A 15,171-nucleotide genomic window follows, 5' to 3' on the forward strand; every position below is an offset into this window, starting at 1 on the left:
AGTGAACTTTTCGCACTCAAGGGGCTTCGGTCACGGAATCTTTGTGGAGAGCTCACTCAAGACACAAATGAGTGCCTTTCAAGTGGGAGGTTGTACTATCAGGAGGCAGAGGTACTCCTCATTTTGGTCTAGGGCACAAGAATAAAAGTACATAGGAAAATGGTCCTCCTGCACTTCTGCACGAACAGCAAAGACTTCCAAGGGGCTGAAGGCAAAGCACTGCTGCCATCAGCAGGGGGAGGGGAGGTGGCTTACAGAGAACAGCAGATGGCTTCTCGGCCTGGAGTCAGAATTCTCTCCAAGGAACCGGGTTGTGGCGGCCAGGGTAAGAGCTGCTCTTCAGCAGCTTTCCACAAACAGGCCTCAACGTGGATGCTGCAGCCTTGGCAGGAGGGGCTGCAGCCACACAGGGCACTGCTGGGCGTTCTCAGAAGTAAGCTGGGAGAATTGCAGGTTGGAGGGTGTGACGGCTGAGCTCTTCCATCACGTAAGAAAAGGGTCTTGAGTCAATTCATTGTGGGTTGTTTCCCACTGATCTCATGATGGGTTGTTTCTGACAGCCCGTCAGCCTGTCAGAAGTAGTTACGACAATTATTCACTCCAAAGATTGACTGTCCTGGAGTATGCACTATTATTGAAAGGCAGCTCTTCAGGAAAAAAAAATGTTTAAAAACTAAGAGATGCATCTGAATAACAAAAATGTGGAAAAGATACGTCTTCGATGTGGAAAATGTCAGTATAAAATAACCGCAGGGCTGCGAGAGAAAATGAGGTGAACCTTTGGTTTTTGCGGGTCTTGGCGCTCACTGGGGAGATTTTGCCTCTGAGGTCCACAACAGTCCAGCACAGCTGGAGGATGCAGAGCCCCCAGTGCCCCCGCTGCCCACCTGAGAACACTCCTTCTGCTGTGCGCTCCCAAGACTCTGACAGCTGCTTGTGGACATCACCTCCCGGACTCACCACGCCCACAGAGACTCACCACGTATTAGCCGACTGGCACGTATACAGTATTCACTGCATGCCTCACACCACACCAGGACTACGAGGGAAAGACAGCAGCCAAAGATCTTTCCACATCTGTAGGACTCAGTTAATCACTCACAGGGAAACAGCACACCACAGTAGACCCAAAGAATACAGATAGAAACACAAGTGGCCAGTTCTGTCTCGTGATGAGAAGGACGGCGCGACACATACAGAAATGCATCAGATGTTCAGAAATGTCCACGACTGCAATGTGGCTAATCACGGAAATGCAGATAGGTACTGTGAGAGAGGAGCACGGACAGACACAGATCCATGAGGGGCACGCGTACCTCCCACGTCAGCATCCACGGCCTTGTCCCTGTACTGCACCGCTTCCCTGATGGCCTGCGTCACGTTGTGCGAGAACCTGCTCAGGTCCCGGACGGTCCGGAGGCTCAAATGGAACTGAGACGTGGCCATGGCCTTGACGTCTTCCTCAGCGGCCTTCTGCACCCCCACGGAGATGATTCGCACCCCGTCTCGCCGCAGGGCCTCCGCAGCCGCCCCCACGTCATCCTCGGACTTGGCCGAAGCCAGGACCACCAGGACCGGGGGGAACTCCTTCTTGTCTCTGCCGTTGGGGGCTGCGGAGAAGTAGGTCCTGTGCGCCTCCCGCAGGGCGTTGCCCACGCGCAGGGAGCCGCCCAGGAACTCCACGTTCTTCTTGAGGTGGTTCAGCATGGGGCCCTTGCCCTTGAAGGTGCCCAGCTCGAACTCGCTGTGGAGCTGGTCGCTGTACTGGGCCAGCGCCACGCGGAACTTGCTGGCCTCGATGGGGAGGCTGGTGATCATCTTGTTCAGGAAGGCTTTCACGAAAGGGAAGTTCTTAATTCCCAGGTGATCCGAGCTGTCCACCAGGAACACCACGTCGCCATACTGAGGGCCCGGCTCTGTAAAAATAAAATAACAACAAGCAAAGTCAACGTTAGTGTTGAGCCTTCACATTCTGGACTACAGTATTCATTCGAAACTATGTTCAGGTGCTTAGGGTATGAGAATCCCAAAGAAAATGTCTTCGGGAAGTCCAACGGAAGAAATTGCACATGTTTTGCTATCATGCCAGGCAAGACTTTTCTCTGAACTCGACAGAGACAACTGAAAATCTTTTTTTTTTTTTTTTTTTTTTTTTTTTTTTTAGTTCTGGGCCTTGAAGCTCTGTTGCTGTACTAAAGAAATCAGTAACACAAGACCACCCCAGAAGTTCTAAATTGGTCCGTGTACTAAGAGCAGTGTTTGGAAACAGTGAACAGTAAGCAGTTGTCTTGGGTTGCAGATCTGAGAGGGATTTTGGCCCACGGGGACAAGCACAGAAGAGAATCAGGATAGGACAGGGGGAAGAAGCCACGGATTTCCACCAGTAAACTCCAGCTTTGGCCTGATCTGAAGGGCATTCAAAGATGACCTTTGGCCTGCTGGGGAGGGGCCTGCAGCATGAATCGAGGTAGAGTTGTGTTTTGTACTCCCCTGAAAGTCACTCATCCGCTGTTTTCTACCCCAGTATTAGTGGGAAAGAGCTGTGGAGGGGACGTCCTCTTGGGTACGGTGGCTCTGGGAAACCCAAGAGCAATTTTCCTGAGGGTGAGGTTCAGCTGTGCGCAGCAGCCAGGGCAGCTGGGGGAGAGCGTGTCCACACGTGCGTCTGGGCAAGGGGAGGCCCCGGCAGCACCTCCTTCAGCAGGGGAGCTTGGCTACCTCGCCTCTCGGAATCAGTAATGGGCTGGGAAATGCCTCACGGCTGGCTCTCTCTTTCAAGGAAACTCGTCAGGAAATCATGGGGTAAACAGTATACATTGGAAAGACTTCTTTGAACTACATTTGCTGTAATTATAAGAAAGTATAAAAATTAGTTTTCACACTATACACCCACACAGGTTGAGTATCTCTTAAGTAAAATTCTGGGGACAAGATGTGTTTCGGATTTCAAATTTGGAATGTCTGCATATGCCTAGGGAGACGTCTTGGGGAGGCGACCCAAGTCTAAACACGAAATTCATTCAGTGTTTCATAGACAATTTGTAGATTCAGACTGGAGGTGATGCCATGAACCATTTTTTTTTTTGTTTTCAATGTATTTTCATTTTATTTGAAAGGGAAGGGGGAGAGAGTGAGAGTGAGTGAGGAAGCAAGAGAGAGAAAGGAAGAGAGGAGAGAGAGGAGAGAGAGGAGAGAGAGGAGAGAGAGGGAGAGATCCATATATTGGTTCACTCCCCAAATGTGTGCAGCACCAAGGGCTGGAATAGGCTGAAGCTGGAATCTCAGGGCTCCCGTGTAAGTAGCAGAGACCCAAGTCTTTGAGCTATCGTCTGCTGCTTCCCAGAGTGCTCGGCAGGAGGATGCTGGAATTGGAAGGGAATCCAGGACTCAGACTCAGCACCCCACTATGGGATAGGGATGTTCCAGGAGGTATAAACTGCCACACAAACACTGGCCCCAGATGCATCTGTGTTTGGACTGAGACCTGTCACATGAGCGCAGACGTGACACTTCCCTCTGTGGTACCATGTCAGAACTCCAAAAAGTTTCAGATTTTGGACATTTCAGATTTTCAGGCTTAGGCTGCTCAACCTGTATATTTCTTTTTTTTTTTTTTAAAAAGGAAGGCAATGATTTAGCCACCAAAATATTTATAATTTGTCTTCTGTGGGGAGTTCCTTTTCTTTCACTTCTTAAGGTCAGTATTCAAACTGACCTATAAATAAGTATTCTGATTCTATTCATAGAGATGTGGAGCGTTGAGATTTAAGCAAATCAATGAAAAATTAAAGGTTTTCCAGCTGGGTGTAACATAACTCATGACTTTGGCTTTGTGCCATCTTTGAGAGCTTCTGTCTGTTGAGATTGAATAATCTACCATTAGTATAAAATGCTGTGTACTTTGATTTTTTTAGTAAGTAAATTATTTCTCTCTGTTAATATAAACTTTGTTGAGACAAAAAAAATTCCTAAAAACAATAAACATAAAGAATACTGGTACCTGGACTCTGGTCTGCCAATGTTTCCATCCAAAGAATTAGGACAAACAAAATGAACAAGGTCTTCATTTTGCTAGTGAAAGTCTCTTGCCTCTGTTCTGGAAAAAAATTATTTATAATATTAAAAGCCCGATTGCATATCAAGAAACAGCTATCAGGATTGCTGGATTGGAGCACAATACACTGAAAACAAGTATCTCTCAAGATATGCCAAGAGTGTTTATCAGGCATTCATCAAGCATTTTGGAGTATTTGTTGAAACCAGATAATACTACTGTTTGCTGAGCCCTTCCCAGAGTTAAAGCACCTTTCTTAGTGCTTTTAAGTATCATTGAATTTAATCCTCATAACAAGCTTAGAGGGAATCAAAAATTTTATAGTTATGTGACACACAAAGGAATGGAGGTACAGGATAGAACAGGAGACTAACCCAGGCAAGTTGCCTGCAGTGCCCACGCTTGCAACCACCATGCTATAAATCTTATTGAAAATCTGTGTTCTTACAAAATGTATGCAGCTGCTACTCCTTTTTTTTTTTTCTTTCTTTTTTGAGAGGCAGAAACAGAAAGAGATGCCACCTGCCAGTTCACTCCCCAAATACCCACAGTGTCCAGGACTGGTCTGGGTGAGAAGCCATGAACTCAATCCTGGCCTCCCACATGGGTGCCAGGAACCCAATTACTTGAGCCATCACAGGGTCATGTTAGCAGGAAGCTGAAATTGGGAACCAGAGTCGGGCATCAAACCCAAGCACTCTGATAGGAGACGTGGGCATCTTCACCATTCAGCCAAACACCTGCCCCTTGCAGCCACTATTCTTCTATTGTTTTACCAACAATGACTATTAACAGGTTCATAACTGGGCTTAAAAATTCCAGCAGCTACCAATGTTTCTTTCTTCATGAAACCCTTATGAAAACTGTTCTATCATTTACACTTACAACCAATTTTACTAATTATTCTAGCATCCCTCTCCATGCAGCTTACAACCAATCAGAAAACTTCATGGAGCCACTTTCTTGGAGCCAAGCACCCAGGAAGCAGCAGGGAGGAAACACCATCCTAATAAGGCAACTAGAGGATAGCCAGCGCCATGGCTCAATAGGCTAATCCTCCGCCTGCAGCGCCGGCACACTGGGTTCTAGTCCCGGTCGGGGCATCGGATTCTATCCCGGTTGCCCCTCTTCCAGGCCAGCTCTCTGCTGTGGCCAGGGAGTCCAGTGAAGGATGGCCCTGCACCCACGTGGGAGACCAGGAGAAGCACCTGGCTCCCGGCTTTGGATCAGCGCGGTGCGCCGGCCCCAGAGGCCATTGGAGGGTGAACCAACGGTAAAGGGAGACCTTTCTCTCTGTCTCTCTCTCTCTCACTGTCTAACTCTGCCTGTCAAAAAAAATAATAATAATAAGGCAACTAGAGGCTGCTGAGGCCCACACGTTGAGTGAGGGATTTTTTTTTTTTTTTTTGACAGGCAGAGTGGACAGTGAGAGAGAGAGACAGAGAGAAAGGTCTTCCTTTGCCGTTGGTTCACCCTCCAATGGCCGCCGCGGCTGGCGCGCTGCGGCCGGCGCACCGCGCTGATCCGATGGCAGGAGCCAGGAGCCAGGTGCTTCTCCTGGTCTCCCATGGGGTGCAGGGCCCAAGCACCTGGGCCATCCTCCACTGCACTCCCTGGCCACAGCAGAGGGCTGGCCTGGAAGAGGGGCAACCGGGACAGAATCCGGCGCCCCGACCGGGACTAGAACCCGGTGTGCCGGCGCCGCTAGGCGGAGGATTAGCCTAGTGAGCCGCGGGGCCGGCCTGGATTTTTTTAAGAGGGCTACATCCGCCATCTTCACTGACTTTGAGTCTGGGCTGGAGAGTAGCTAGGGGACAGGACACCCCTTAAGCCTGTGAAGTGCTTCCCTCCCCTCACTCTATCAAGGCACCTGGACTCCAACAAACCTGTCAGTTAGGCACTGGCTCTGGGAGCACCATGGCCCTTTCATTGGACCAGGAGTCTTGTGAGACTGAGAGTGGATCCCTGCTCCCTGTGACTGTGGGAATTCCATAACTGTGCAATAGGGCATGCCATGGGGTGTGGCTGAGTTTCTGGGCAATCACTGTGTCTGGCTTCAGAGGCTCAGTGTTCGGTGCTCATACTGAGGAACTCACAGATCCTTTGTGTGGTTCATGCACCTGTTGGGTGAGGTGCCTGGGCACTGCTGGCTTATCCTGCTGGTTGGCTCACCTTGGCAGAGAGGGGCTGATGCTGCGATCACACTAATCAGTGTGACCATACCCACCACCTGCTGATGATAGAGGAGATCTGCCACACCCAAATGGGTGGCACCCTGAACTCTAGCCCCAGTGGGCAGTGAGCACTGGCCAGAGATCCCTGGTCACACCCAGCATATGCTTCTAGATATCTACTGAAGGAGCAGATACTCCACTAAGCCACAAAGGCATATTTCAAAGATAAAAGCCATCAGAAGGGTAATCAAACAAGCGTTCCCACAAATGCCTAAAAATAAATGCAGAAATACAAGAAAGTTGAACAGGAAAGACAATATGACTCCCCAAATGGAAAACAAAAACACTTCAATATTAGAATATGTGAAGTCAAGGAGATTGATGAAATACCTGAAAAGGAATTCAAAAGAATGACTATAAGATTACTCAAAAACACAGAGAAGCAAATGCATGAACTAAAGAAATCCATACATGACATGGGTGAAAAATTTTGCTATGAGAAAGAGATACTGAAGAGAAATATTAGAAATGAGGAATTCAATACAACAAATAAAAATATAGTAGAAAGCCTTAATAACAAACTTGTGAGGCAGAAGAAAGAATATCTGAGCTAGAAGACAAATCTTTGCAAATATCTCAGACAAAAAGAAGAATAAAGAGAAGAAGAGGTCGGCACCGTGTGCCAGCCGTAGCGGCCATTGGGGGGGGGTGTGAATCAATGGAAAAGGAAGACCTTTCTCTCTCTCTCTCTCTCTCTCTCTCTCTCACTGTCTAACTCTGCCTGTCCAAAAAAAAGATAGAGAGAGAGAGAGAGAGAGAGAGAGAATAAGAAGAAATAATTGGAAAAACCAAAATGATATTTGAGATTTATGGGATATTATCAAATGACCAAAATATCTGTTTTAAGAGTTCCTGATGGTGTGGAGAGAATGGGTTAGAAGACCAATTCAGTGAAATAATAACAGAAAATTGGAGAAAGATAGAGACAACCAAGTACCAGAGCACAAAGAGCCCGTAATAGACATAATCAGAAAAGATCTTCACCACAACATATTATGGTCAAACTTCAAAAGAAAAACATAAATAAAAGATTCTAAAATGTGCAAAAGAGAAACACCAGATTACCTTCAAAGGATCTCCAATTAGATTGACAGCTGATTTTTTTTTATCAGAAATCCTACAGGCTAGGAAAGAACAGAGAGACACATAGTCCAAGTCCTAAAAGAAAAAAAAATCCAACCCAGAGTACTGTACTCAGAAAAGTTCTCAATTATAAAAGAAGGTGAAATAAAGACCTTCCAAACAGAAAATTAAAGACTTTGTCACCATTTGTCCAGCATTACAAATGATACTTAAGGGTGCTACACACAGAAACAGAGATAGTCATAATCATGAAAGAATGTGAAGGCAGAACATATCCCAGTAAAAGTACAAAGGAAATCCAAAACAAACAATAGGAATATTTATGGAAAAATGGCAAGACAAGTCGTACTTATCAATAGTAGACTTGAATGTAAATAGATTAAATTCTTTGATTAAGACACAGATTGGCAGAATGGATTATTTGCTGCCTATAAGAAACACATCTCACCAACAAAGATACACATAGACTGAAAGTGAAAGAATGGAAAAAAGATATTTCATGCTAATGGAAAGCAAAAATGAGCAGGAGTAGCCATCCTGATATCAGACCAAAAAAAAAAAAAAACCATTAAAAGAGACAAATAAGAGCATTATATAATCATTAAGGGATCAATTCCACATAAATAAAAGATTCTAAAATGTGCAAAAGAGAAACACCAGATTACTTTCAAAGGCTCTCCAATTAGACTGACAGCTGATTTTTTTTTATCCGAAATCCTACAGGCTAGGAGAGAACAGAGAGACACATAGTCCAAGTCCTAAAAGAAAAAAAACCCAACCCAGAGTACTGTACTCAGAAAAGTTCTCAATTATAAAAGAAGGTGAAATAATAGTAATTGTATAGTAATTGTATATGCTATTTAAAACAAATGTTAATGGATCAAAAGGGAGACCTAGGCTCCAATACAATAACAATGGGGGGACTTCAACACCCCATTTTTATCAATGGACAAATCAACTAAACAAAAAATTAAACTAAGAAATAACAGAGCTAAAATACACTATTGACTAAGTGACTTGATATCTACAGAACATTTTGTCCCACAGTTGCAGAATATACATTCTTTTCATCAGTGCATGGAACTTTCTCTAGGATAGACTATATGCTAGGCCATAAAGCAAGTCTCAAAAAATGTAAAAAAAAATTTGAAATCATACCATATATCTTATCTGATCACAATGGAATGAAACTGGAAATTAGCAGCAAAAGAAACCCTAGAAAATATGAAAATACATGGAGACTGAACAACATGTTCCTGAATGAATAATGGGTCACAGAAGCAAATAAAAGGGAAATCAAAAAATTCTTGGAGTAAATAAAGATGATAACACAACATATTAAAATCTCTCACTCTCCCTCTCTCTCCTACCTTCCACCAATAAATTAAGGAAAAAAAGAAAAAAAATGAGATATAGCAAAAGCAGTGTTAAGAGGAAAATTTATAGCAATTAGTATCTATATCAGGAAGTTAGAAAGTCATCAAATAAGTGATCTAACAATCTCAAGGACCTAGAAAAATAATGAAAAATCAAACCCAAAATTAGTTGGAGGAGAGAAATAAGTAAATTAGAGATAAAATAAACAAAATTGAAACAAAAAATTCAAAAGATCAGCTAAATGAAGAGCTGATTTTTTTAAAAAATAAGCAAAATTGATACACCATTGGCCCAATTAACCAAACACACAGAGGCACGCACACACACACACACAGAGACAGACAGAGAGACAGAGACAGAGAGAAGAAAAATACCCAAATCGATAGAATCAGAGAAGAAAAAGGAAATGTATCAACAGATACCATAGAATTAAAAAGAATCATCAAAAATTACCACAAACAGCTAAGCCAAGAAATTGGAAAATACAGAAGAAATGGATAGATTTCTAGACACATTCAATCTACAAAAATTGAGTCAGGAAGACATAGAAAGTCTAAATAGATTAATAACCAAGACAGAGATGGAATCAGTAACAAAGACCCTCCCAACAAAGAAAAGCCCAGGACCAGATAGCTTCACTACTGAATTTTACCAGACTTTTAAAGAAGAAGTAATTCTTCTCAAGCTACTCAAAACAAACTCCTTCTATGAGGCCAGTATCATTTTAATACCTAAACCAGAATAAGATGCACCAAAGAAAGAGAATGATAGACCAATATCCCTGATGAATATAGACGCAAAAATCCTAACAAAATACTAGATAATTAAATCCAACAACACATCAGAAAGATAATTCATCCAGACCAAGTGGGACTTATCCTTGGGGCAGAGATGGTTCAACATATGAAAATCAATAAATGTGATATATCACACTAACAAATTGAATAAAAATCACATGATTTTCTTAATGGATACAGAGAAAGCATTTGATTATCTTGGAATTAATTTAACCAAGTATGTGAAAGATCTCTACAATGAAAATTATGAAAGTTTAAAAAAGAAATAGAAGACACAAAAAAATGGAAAAATCTTCCATGTTTGTAGATTGGAAGAGTTAATATCATTAAAATATCCATACTACCTGAAGCAATTTATAGATTCAATGTGATCCCAATTAAAATACCAAGGATATTTTTCTCAGATCTAAAAAGAAACAATGCTAAAATTCACATGGAAACACAAGAGATCCCTGCTACCTAAAGCAATCTTAAACAACAAGAACACAGCTGGAGACATCACAATACCAGATTTCAAGACATACTACAGGGCATTTATAATCAAAATAGCCTCAGGACAGTGTTGTGGTGTAGAAGGTTAAGCCTCTGCTTGTAGTGTCAACATCTTATTTGGGCGCCAGTTCAAGTTCCAGCTGTTCCACTTCCAAACTAGCTCCCTGCTAATGGCCTGGGAAAGCAGAGAAAGATGGCCCAAGGACTTGGGCCCCTACACCCATGTGGGAGACCCAGATGAAGCTCCTAGCTCCTGGCTCCTGGATCCAGCTTGACCCAGCCCAGCCACTGCATCTTTTGGAGAGTGAACCAGCAGGTGGAAGATTTTCTCTCTCTCTCTCTCTCTCTCTCTCTCTCTCTCTCTCTCTTCACACACACACACATACACAAACACACACACACACCATACATCCTTTCAAATAACTAACTAACTAAATAAATAACTAAATACATAAACATTTTTTAAAACACAACCTGGTACAAAAAAATCAACATGTAGACCAATGGAACAGAATAGAAACCCCAGAAATTAATCTGCATATCTACAATCAACTAATCTTTGACAAATGACCAATCCCTGGAGAAAGGACAGTCTCACAGTCTCTTCAATAAATGGTGTTGGAGAAATTGGATCTACATATGCATAAATGTGAAACAAGATCCCCACCTTGCATGCAAAACTCAACTCACAATAGATCATGGATCTAAATCTATGACCTGAATCCATCAAGTTACTAGAGGAAAACATTAGGAAAACTGCAAGACATTGGTACGGGAAAAGACTTCTTGGAAAAGACCCCAGAAGCACAGATAATCAAAACAAAAATAGACAAATAGATTCCATCAAGCTAAGAAGCTTCTGTATTGCAAAGGAAACACTCAACAAAGAGGCAACTGACATAATGGGGGAAAATATTTGCAAACTATGCTTCTGCTAAAGGATTAACATCCATGATCTATAAAGAACACAAGAAACTCAACAACAACAAAACAAACACTTCAGTTAACAAACAGGCAAAGGACATGAATAGGCATTTTTCAAAGGATGAAATTCAAATGATCAAAAGACAAATGAAAGATGCCCAGAATTACTAGCCATCAGGGAAATGCAAATGAAAACTACAATGAGGTTTCACCTCAGCCCAGTTAGAATGGCCATCATCCAAAACCCAAAAACAATAAATTCTGGCTAGGATGTGGGGTTTGGGTGAAGGTACACATAATACACTGTTGGTAGGAATGTAAACTTGTACAACCATTATGGAAAAAAGTATGGAGATTCCTCAGAAATCTGAAAATAGCTCCACCATATGACCCAGCCATCCTACTCCTGGGAATTTACCCAAAGGAAATCAAATCAGCTTATGAAAGAGTTACTTGCACTCACATCTTTCTTAAAATTCAATTCACAATAGCTAAGATATGGAACCAACCCAGATGTCCATCAACTGATCACTGGATAAAGAAAATGCTGTCTCTTGCAACAAAATGGATGCAACTAGAAACCATTATGCTTAGTAAAATAAGCCAGTTCCCGGAAGACAAATGCCATATATTTTTTCTGATATGTGGTAGTTAATACAGAATGCCAAAAAATGCATAGGAATGAATCAGACATCTTGTGATTTTATTGCTGTTTTTAGCACTTGTTTATATACCTGTGGGACTGTGGTGCTACTTTTTACTTGTTGAATATTGTGGTTAGTGGTACATTGAGTCTGTGATTACAGAGTGGGTTGAAATTACATTTTTGCAAAAATAAAAGAAAAAAAGAAAGGAAGTGAGGAGAGGGCTAATGGGAAGCATGGTTATCTTCTTAGAATAGTACCTATGAAATACATCAAATCTGTTCTCTTCATATTAACAAAAAATTTTAAAAAGAAATCTTGTTGGAAAATTTAAATCTCATAGTAATTCTACCAACTCAGAATTTTTTCATATTAAAAAAAATAAATCAAAATGACCAATACTCAAGAACAGACCTGCCATAAATAAAATGCCAAAGGTATCAGGGCTGATTTTCCCATACAGTTCACTTTCCTAATCCTTCTTTTGAAACTGCAGATCACACAGAAAGAGTGACAGATTCATTGGAAGCTGTAATTGGAAGACACTTTATCAATCATTTAGACTAAATTCCCATTTTATTAAATAGGAAACAAGATTCTTCTAGGTAGTTTTTTTGCTGAATTATGTCAGTAATAAATTTCAAATCATATCTAATAACTATATTATGAGGGTACTCCCAAAAGTTCATGAATAGATGGTGTGGTGGAATGAGAAGGTGAGAAGGTCATGAATGTGGTGGAATGAGAAGGTGAGAAGGTCATGCCAAGATGGCCACTGACAACAGAAACTGCCTGGCAACAGGCTGTGATTGGATAGCTTCAGAAACAACATGACAACAGAGCCTGACTGACAACAGGCTGTGATTGGATGGCTTCAGAAATTTCCTGGCAACAGAGCCTGACTGACAACAGGCTGTGATTGGATGGCTTCAGAAACTGCCTGGCAACAGGCTGTGATTGGTTAGGGCATAGACTGCCCCTTGACCAGATTGGCTGCCTTGGATATATAAGCAGCTATAGCAACTGAAATAAACAAGTCTGAGGGCTGCTGGCCTCTGGCCCGCTTTCACCCGACTCCCAGGGTCTGTGTGGTGACTCTGTGCCTCTTGCACCCACCACACTCCTCATCTCAGAACGAATCCACCTCAACAAGACGGAATTAAAAGATAAGCCCATTTGGATGCAAAAATTTTAAAACACATGTATGCTTTCTTAAGATGTATTTATTTATTTGAAAGTCAGAGTTAGAGAGGGGGAGACAGAAGAGAGCGAGAGAGAGAGGTAGAAAAAGAGAGAGCAAGATCTTCCATCTGCTAGTGCACTCCCCAAATGGCCACAGATTCCAGGAGCCAGGAGCTTCATCCAGGTCTTACACGTGGATGGCAGGGATCCAACCACTTGCACCACCTTCTGGTGTTTTTCCCAGGGCTTAGCAGGCAGCTGGATGAGGAGTTGAGCAGCCAGGACACAAACTGACACCCATGTACTCTGCTGGCATCTCAGCCAGCACAATGCTGACCCCCACGCATAACTTTCTGTGATGTCCATTTTCCATGCACTTTTTGAAGACTCTCCTTACTATACTTATTCATTTGTTTTAATACAGACATATAATTCATGTGCCATAAAATTTACCCCCTTTAAAGTATACAATTAAATTTTACGTGATGTAAAATGATTATCACTAATTTCAGAATGCTTTATCACCCCAAAAGAAACCTAAAACCAATTAGATAGTCATTCCTCATTCCTTGCTCCCTACACACCCTAGCAAACACTAACCTACTCACTTCCCATGTGGACTTGCCTATTCTGGACAACTCATATAAATGGAATCATATCATACACGGCCTTTTTGTGTTAGGCTTCTTTCATTTAGTGTGTTTTCAAGATTTATCCATGTTGTAGAGTGTATAAATATTTTTTTTTTTTGACAGGCAGAGTGGACAGTGAGAGAGAGAGACAGAGAGAAAGGTCTTCCTTTGCAGTTGGTTCACCCTCCAATGGCCGCCGCGGCCAGCGCACTGCGGCCGGCGCACCGCGCTGATCCGATGGCAGGAGCCAGGAGCCAGGTGCTTTTCCTGGTCTCCCATGGGGTGCAGGGCCCAAGCACCTGGGCCATCCTCCACTGCACTCCCTGGCCACAGCAGAGGGCTGGCCTGGAAGAGGGGCAACCGGGACAGAATCCGGCGCCCCAACCAGGACTAGAACCCGGTGTGCCGGCGCCGCTAGGCGGAGGATTAGCCTAGTGAGCCGCGGCGCCGGCCAGAGTGTATAAATATTTAAGGCCTTATAATATCTTTGTAATATTCCACTTTATGGATATGTGATATTAAAAAATCTATTGTCAATTGGTGGATATTTGAGTTGGTTTTTTAGCTATTATAAATAATTCTGCTATGAACATGCACATACAAGTTTTTGTGTAGATATATGCTTTTTTTAAAAGATTGATTTATTTATTTGAAAGTCAGAGTTACATAGAGATAGAAGGGGAGGCAGAGAGCGAGAGAGAGCACTCTTTCATTCACTAGTTCACTCTCCAACTGGCCGCGATGTTCAGAGCTGCACCAATCCAAAGCCAGGAGCCAGGAGCTTCTTCTGGGTCTCCCATCCAGGAGCTTGAACCATCTTCTACTGCTTTTCCAGGCCATAGCAGAGGGCTGAATCAGAAGTGGAGCATCCAGGAAATGAACTGGCACCTATATGGGATGCCAGCACTGCAGGCAGTGGCTTTACCCGCTATGTCACAGCACCGGCCCCTGGATATATGTTTTTATTCCTCTTGGATAGATACCCAGGAGTAGAATGTTTTGGTCTTAGGGTAGCGCTGTTTAACATGTAGAGAAAGTGACAAATTATTTTGTATTCATAACAGCAGTGTATACATAAATGTTCAAATTGCTCTACATTCTCATCAACACTTGTCATTGGCTTTCTTCTTTAATTATAGCTAATCAAGTAGGTATAAATGGCATATTAACCTGGCTTTGATTTGCATTTCCTTAATAGCAAGTGATTTTATCTTCTTTTATACTTATTAAGCATTTGTATGTCTTCTTTGGAGAAACACTTATTCAAATGTTTTGCCTACATTCAACTGGGTTACTTGTCTTTTAATTGTTGTGTAGTAAGAGTTCTTTATATACTCTCGATAGTACACATCAGATATATGATATACTCCTCCCATTCTGCGGGTTGTATTTTCACTTTCTTAATGGTGTCGTTGGAGGCACAAGTCATTTTTAAATTTGACGTTGTCCAATTTAATTTGGTTTCTTTGGATATGTTGCTAGTCCTCTTGGCATCATATCTAAAATACCATTGCCTACTTTAGTCATGAATGTTTATTGCTATGTTTTCTTCTACATATCTTATAGTTTTTGTTTTTACACTTAGTTCTTTATCTCTTCTGAGTAATTGTCATGTGGGGTGTTAAATATTCGCTCATAAACATGGATATTCCATTGTTCTGGCACCATTTGTTGAAAAGGCTTTTCTTTCACTACTCAATTACTACAGTACCTGTGTAAAAAACAAACTTACCATAAATTTATTGGTTTTTG

General features: G+C 42.3%; 2 protein-coding genes across 2 annotated transcripts in view; both read right to left on the bottom strand.

The window, feature by feature from the left end:
- The window catches only part of COL6A6 (collagen type VI alpha 6 chain), a 318,899-nt gene extending 305,808 nt beyond the window's left edge, over nt 1–13,091 (bottom strand). The window contains exon 1 of the mRNA XM_089332262.1: nt 13,084–13,091. The gene's annotated coding sequence lies outside the window, so the exon portion shown is untranslated. The remainder of the gene's footprint in view (nt 1–13,083) is intronic.
- The window catches only part of COL6A5 (collagen type VI alpha 5 chain), a 139,358-nt gene that overhangs the window by 96,548 nt on the left and 27,639 nt on the right, over nt 1–15,171 (bottom strand). Inside the window, exons 2-3 of the mRNA XM_017346727.4 lie at nt 4,001–4,096; nt 1,317–1,916 (exon numbers count right to left, since the gene is read on the bottom strand). Of these exons, the coding sequence (XP_017202216.3) occupies nt 1,317–1,916; nt 4,001–4,067 (667 nt within the window). The 5' untranslated portion in view covers nt 4,068–4,096. The remainder of the gene's footprint in view (nt 1–1,316; nt 1,917–4,000; nt 4,097–15,171) is intronic.

The sequence above is a fragment of the Oryctolagus cuniculus genome, chromosome 4 (assembly GCF_051225735.1).
Source record: "Oryctolagus cuniculus isolate XC-2025 breed Fujian yellow rabbit chromosome 4, ASM5122573v1, whole genome shotgun sequence".
Lineage (NCBI taxonomy): Eukaryota > Metazoa > Chordata > Mammalia > Lagomorpha > Leporidae > Oryctolagus > Oryctolagus cuniculus.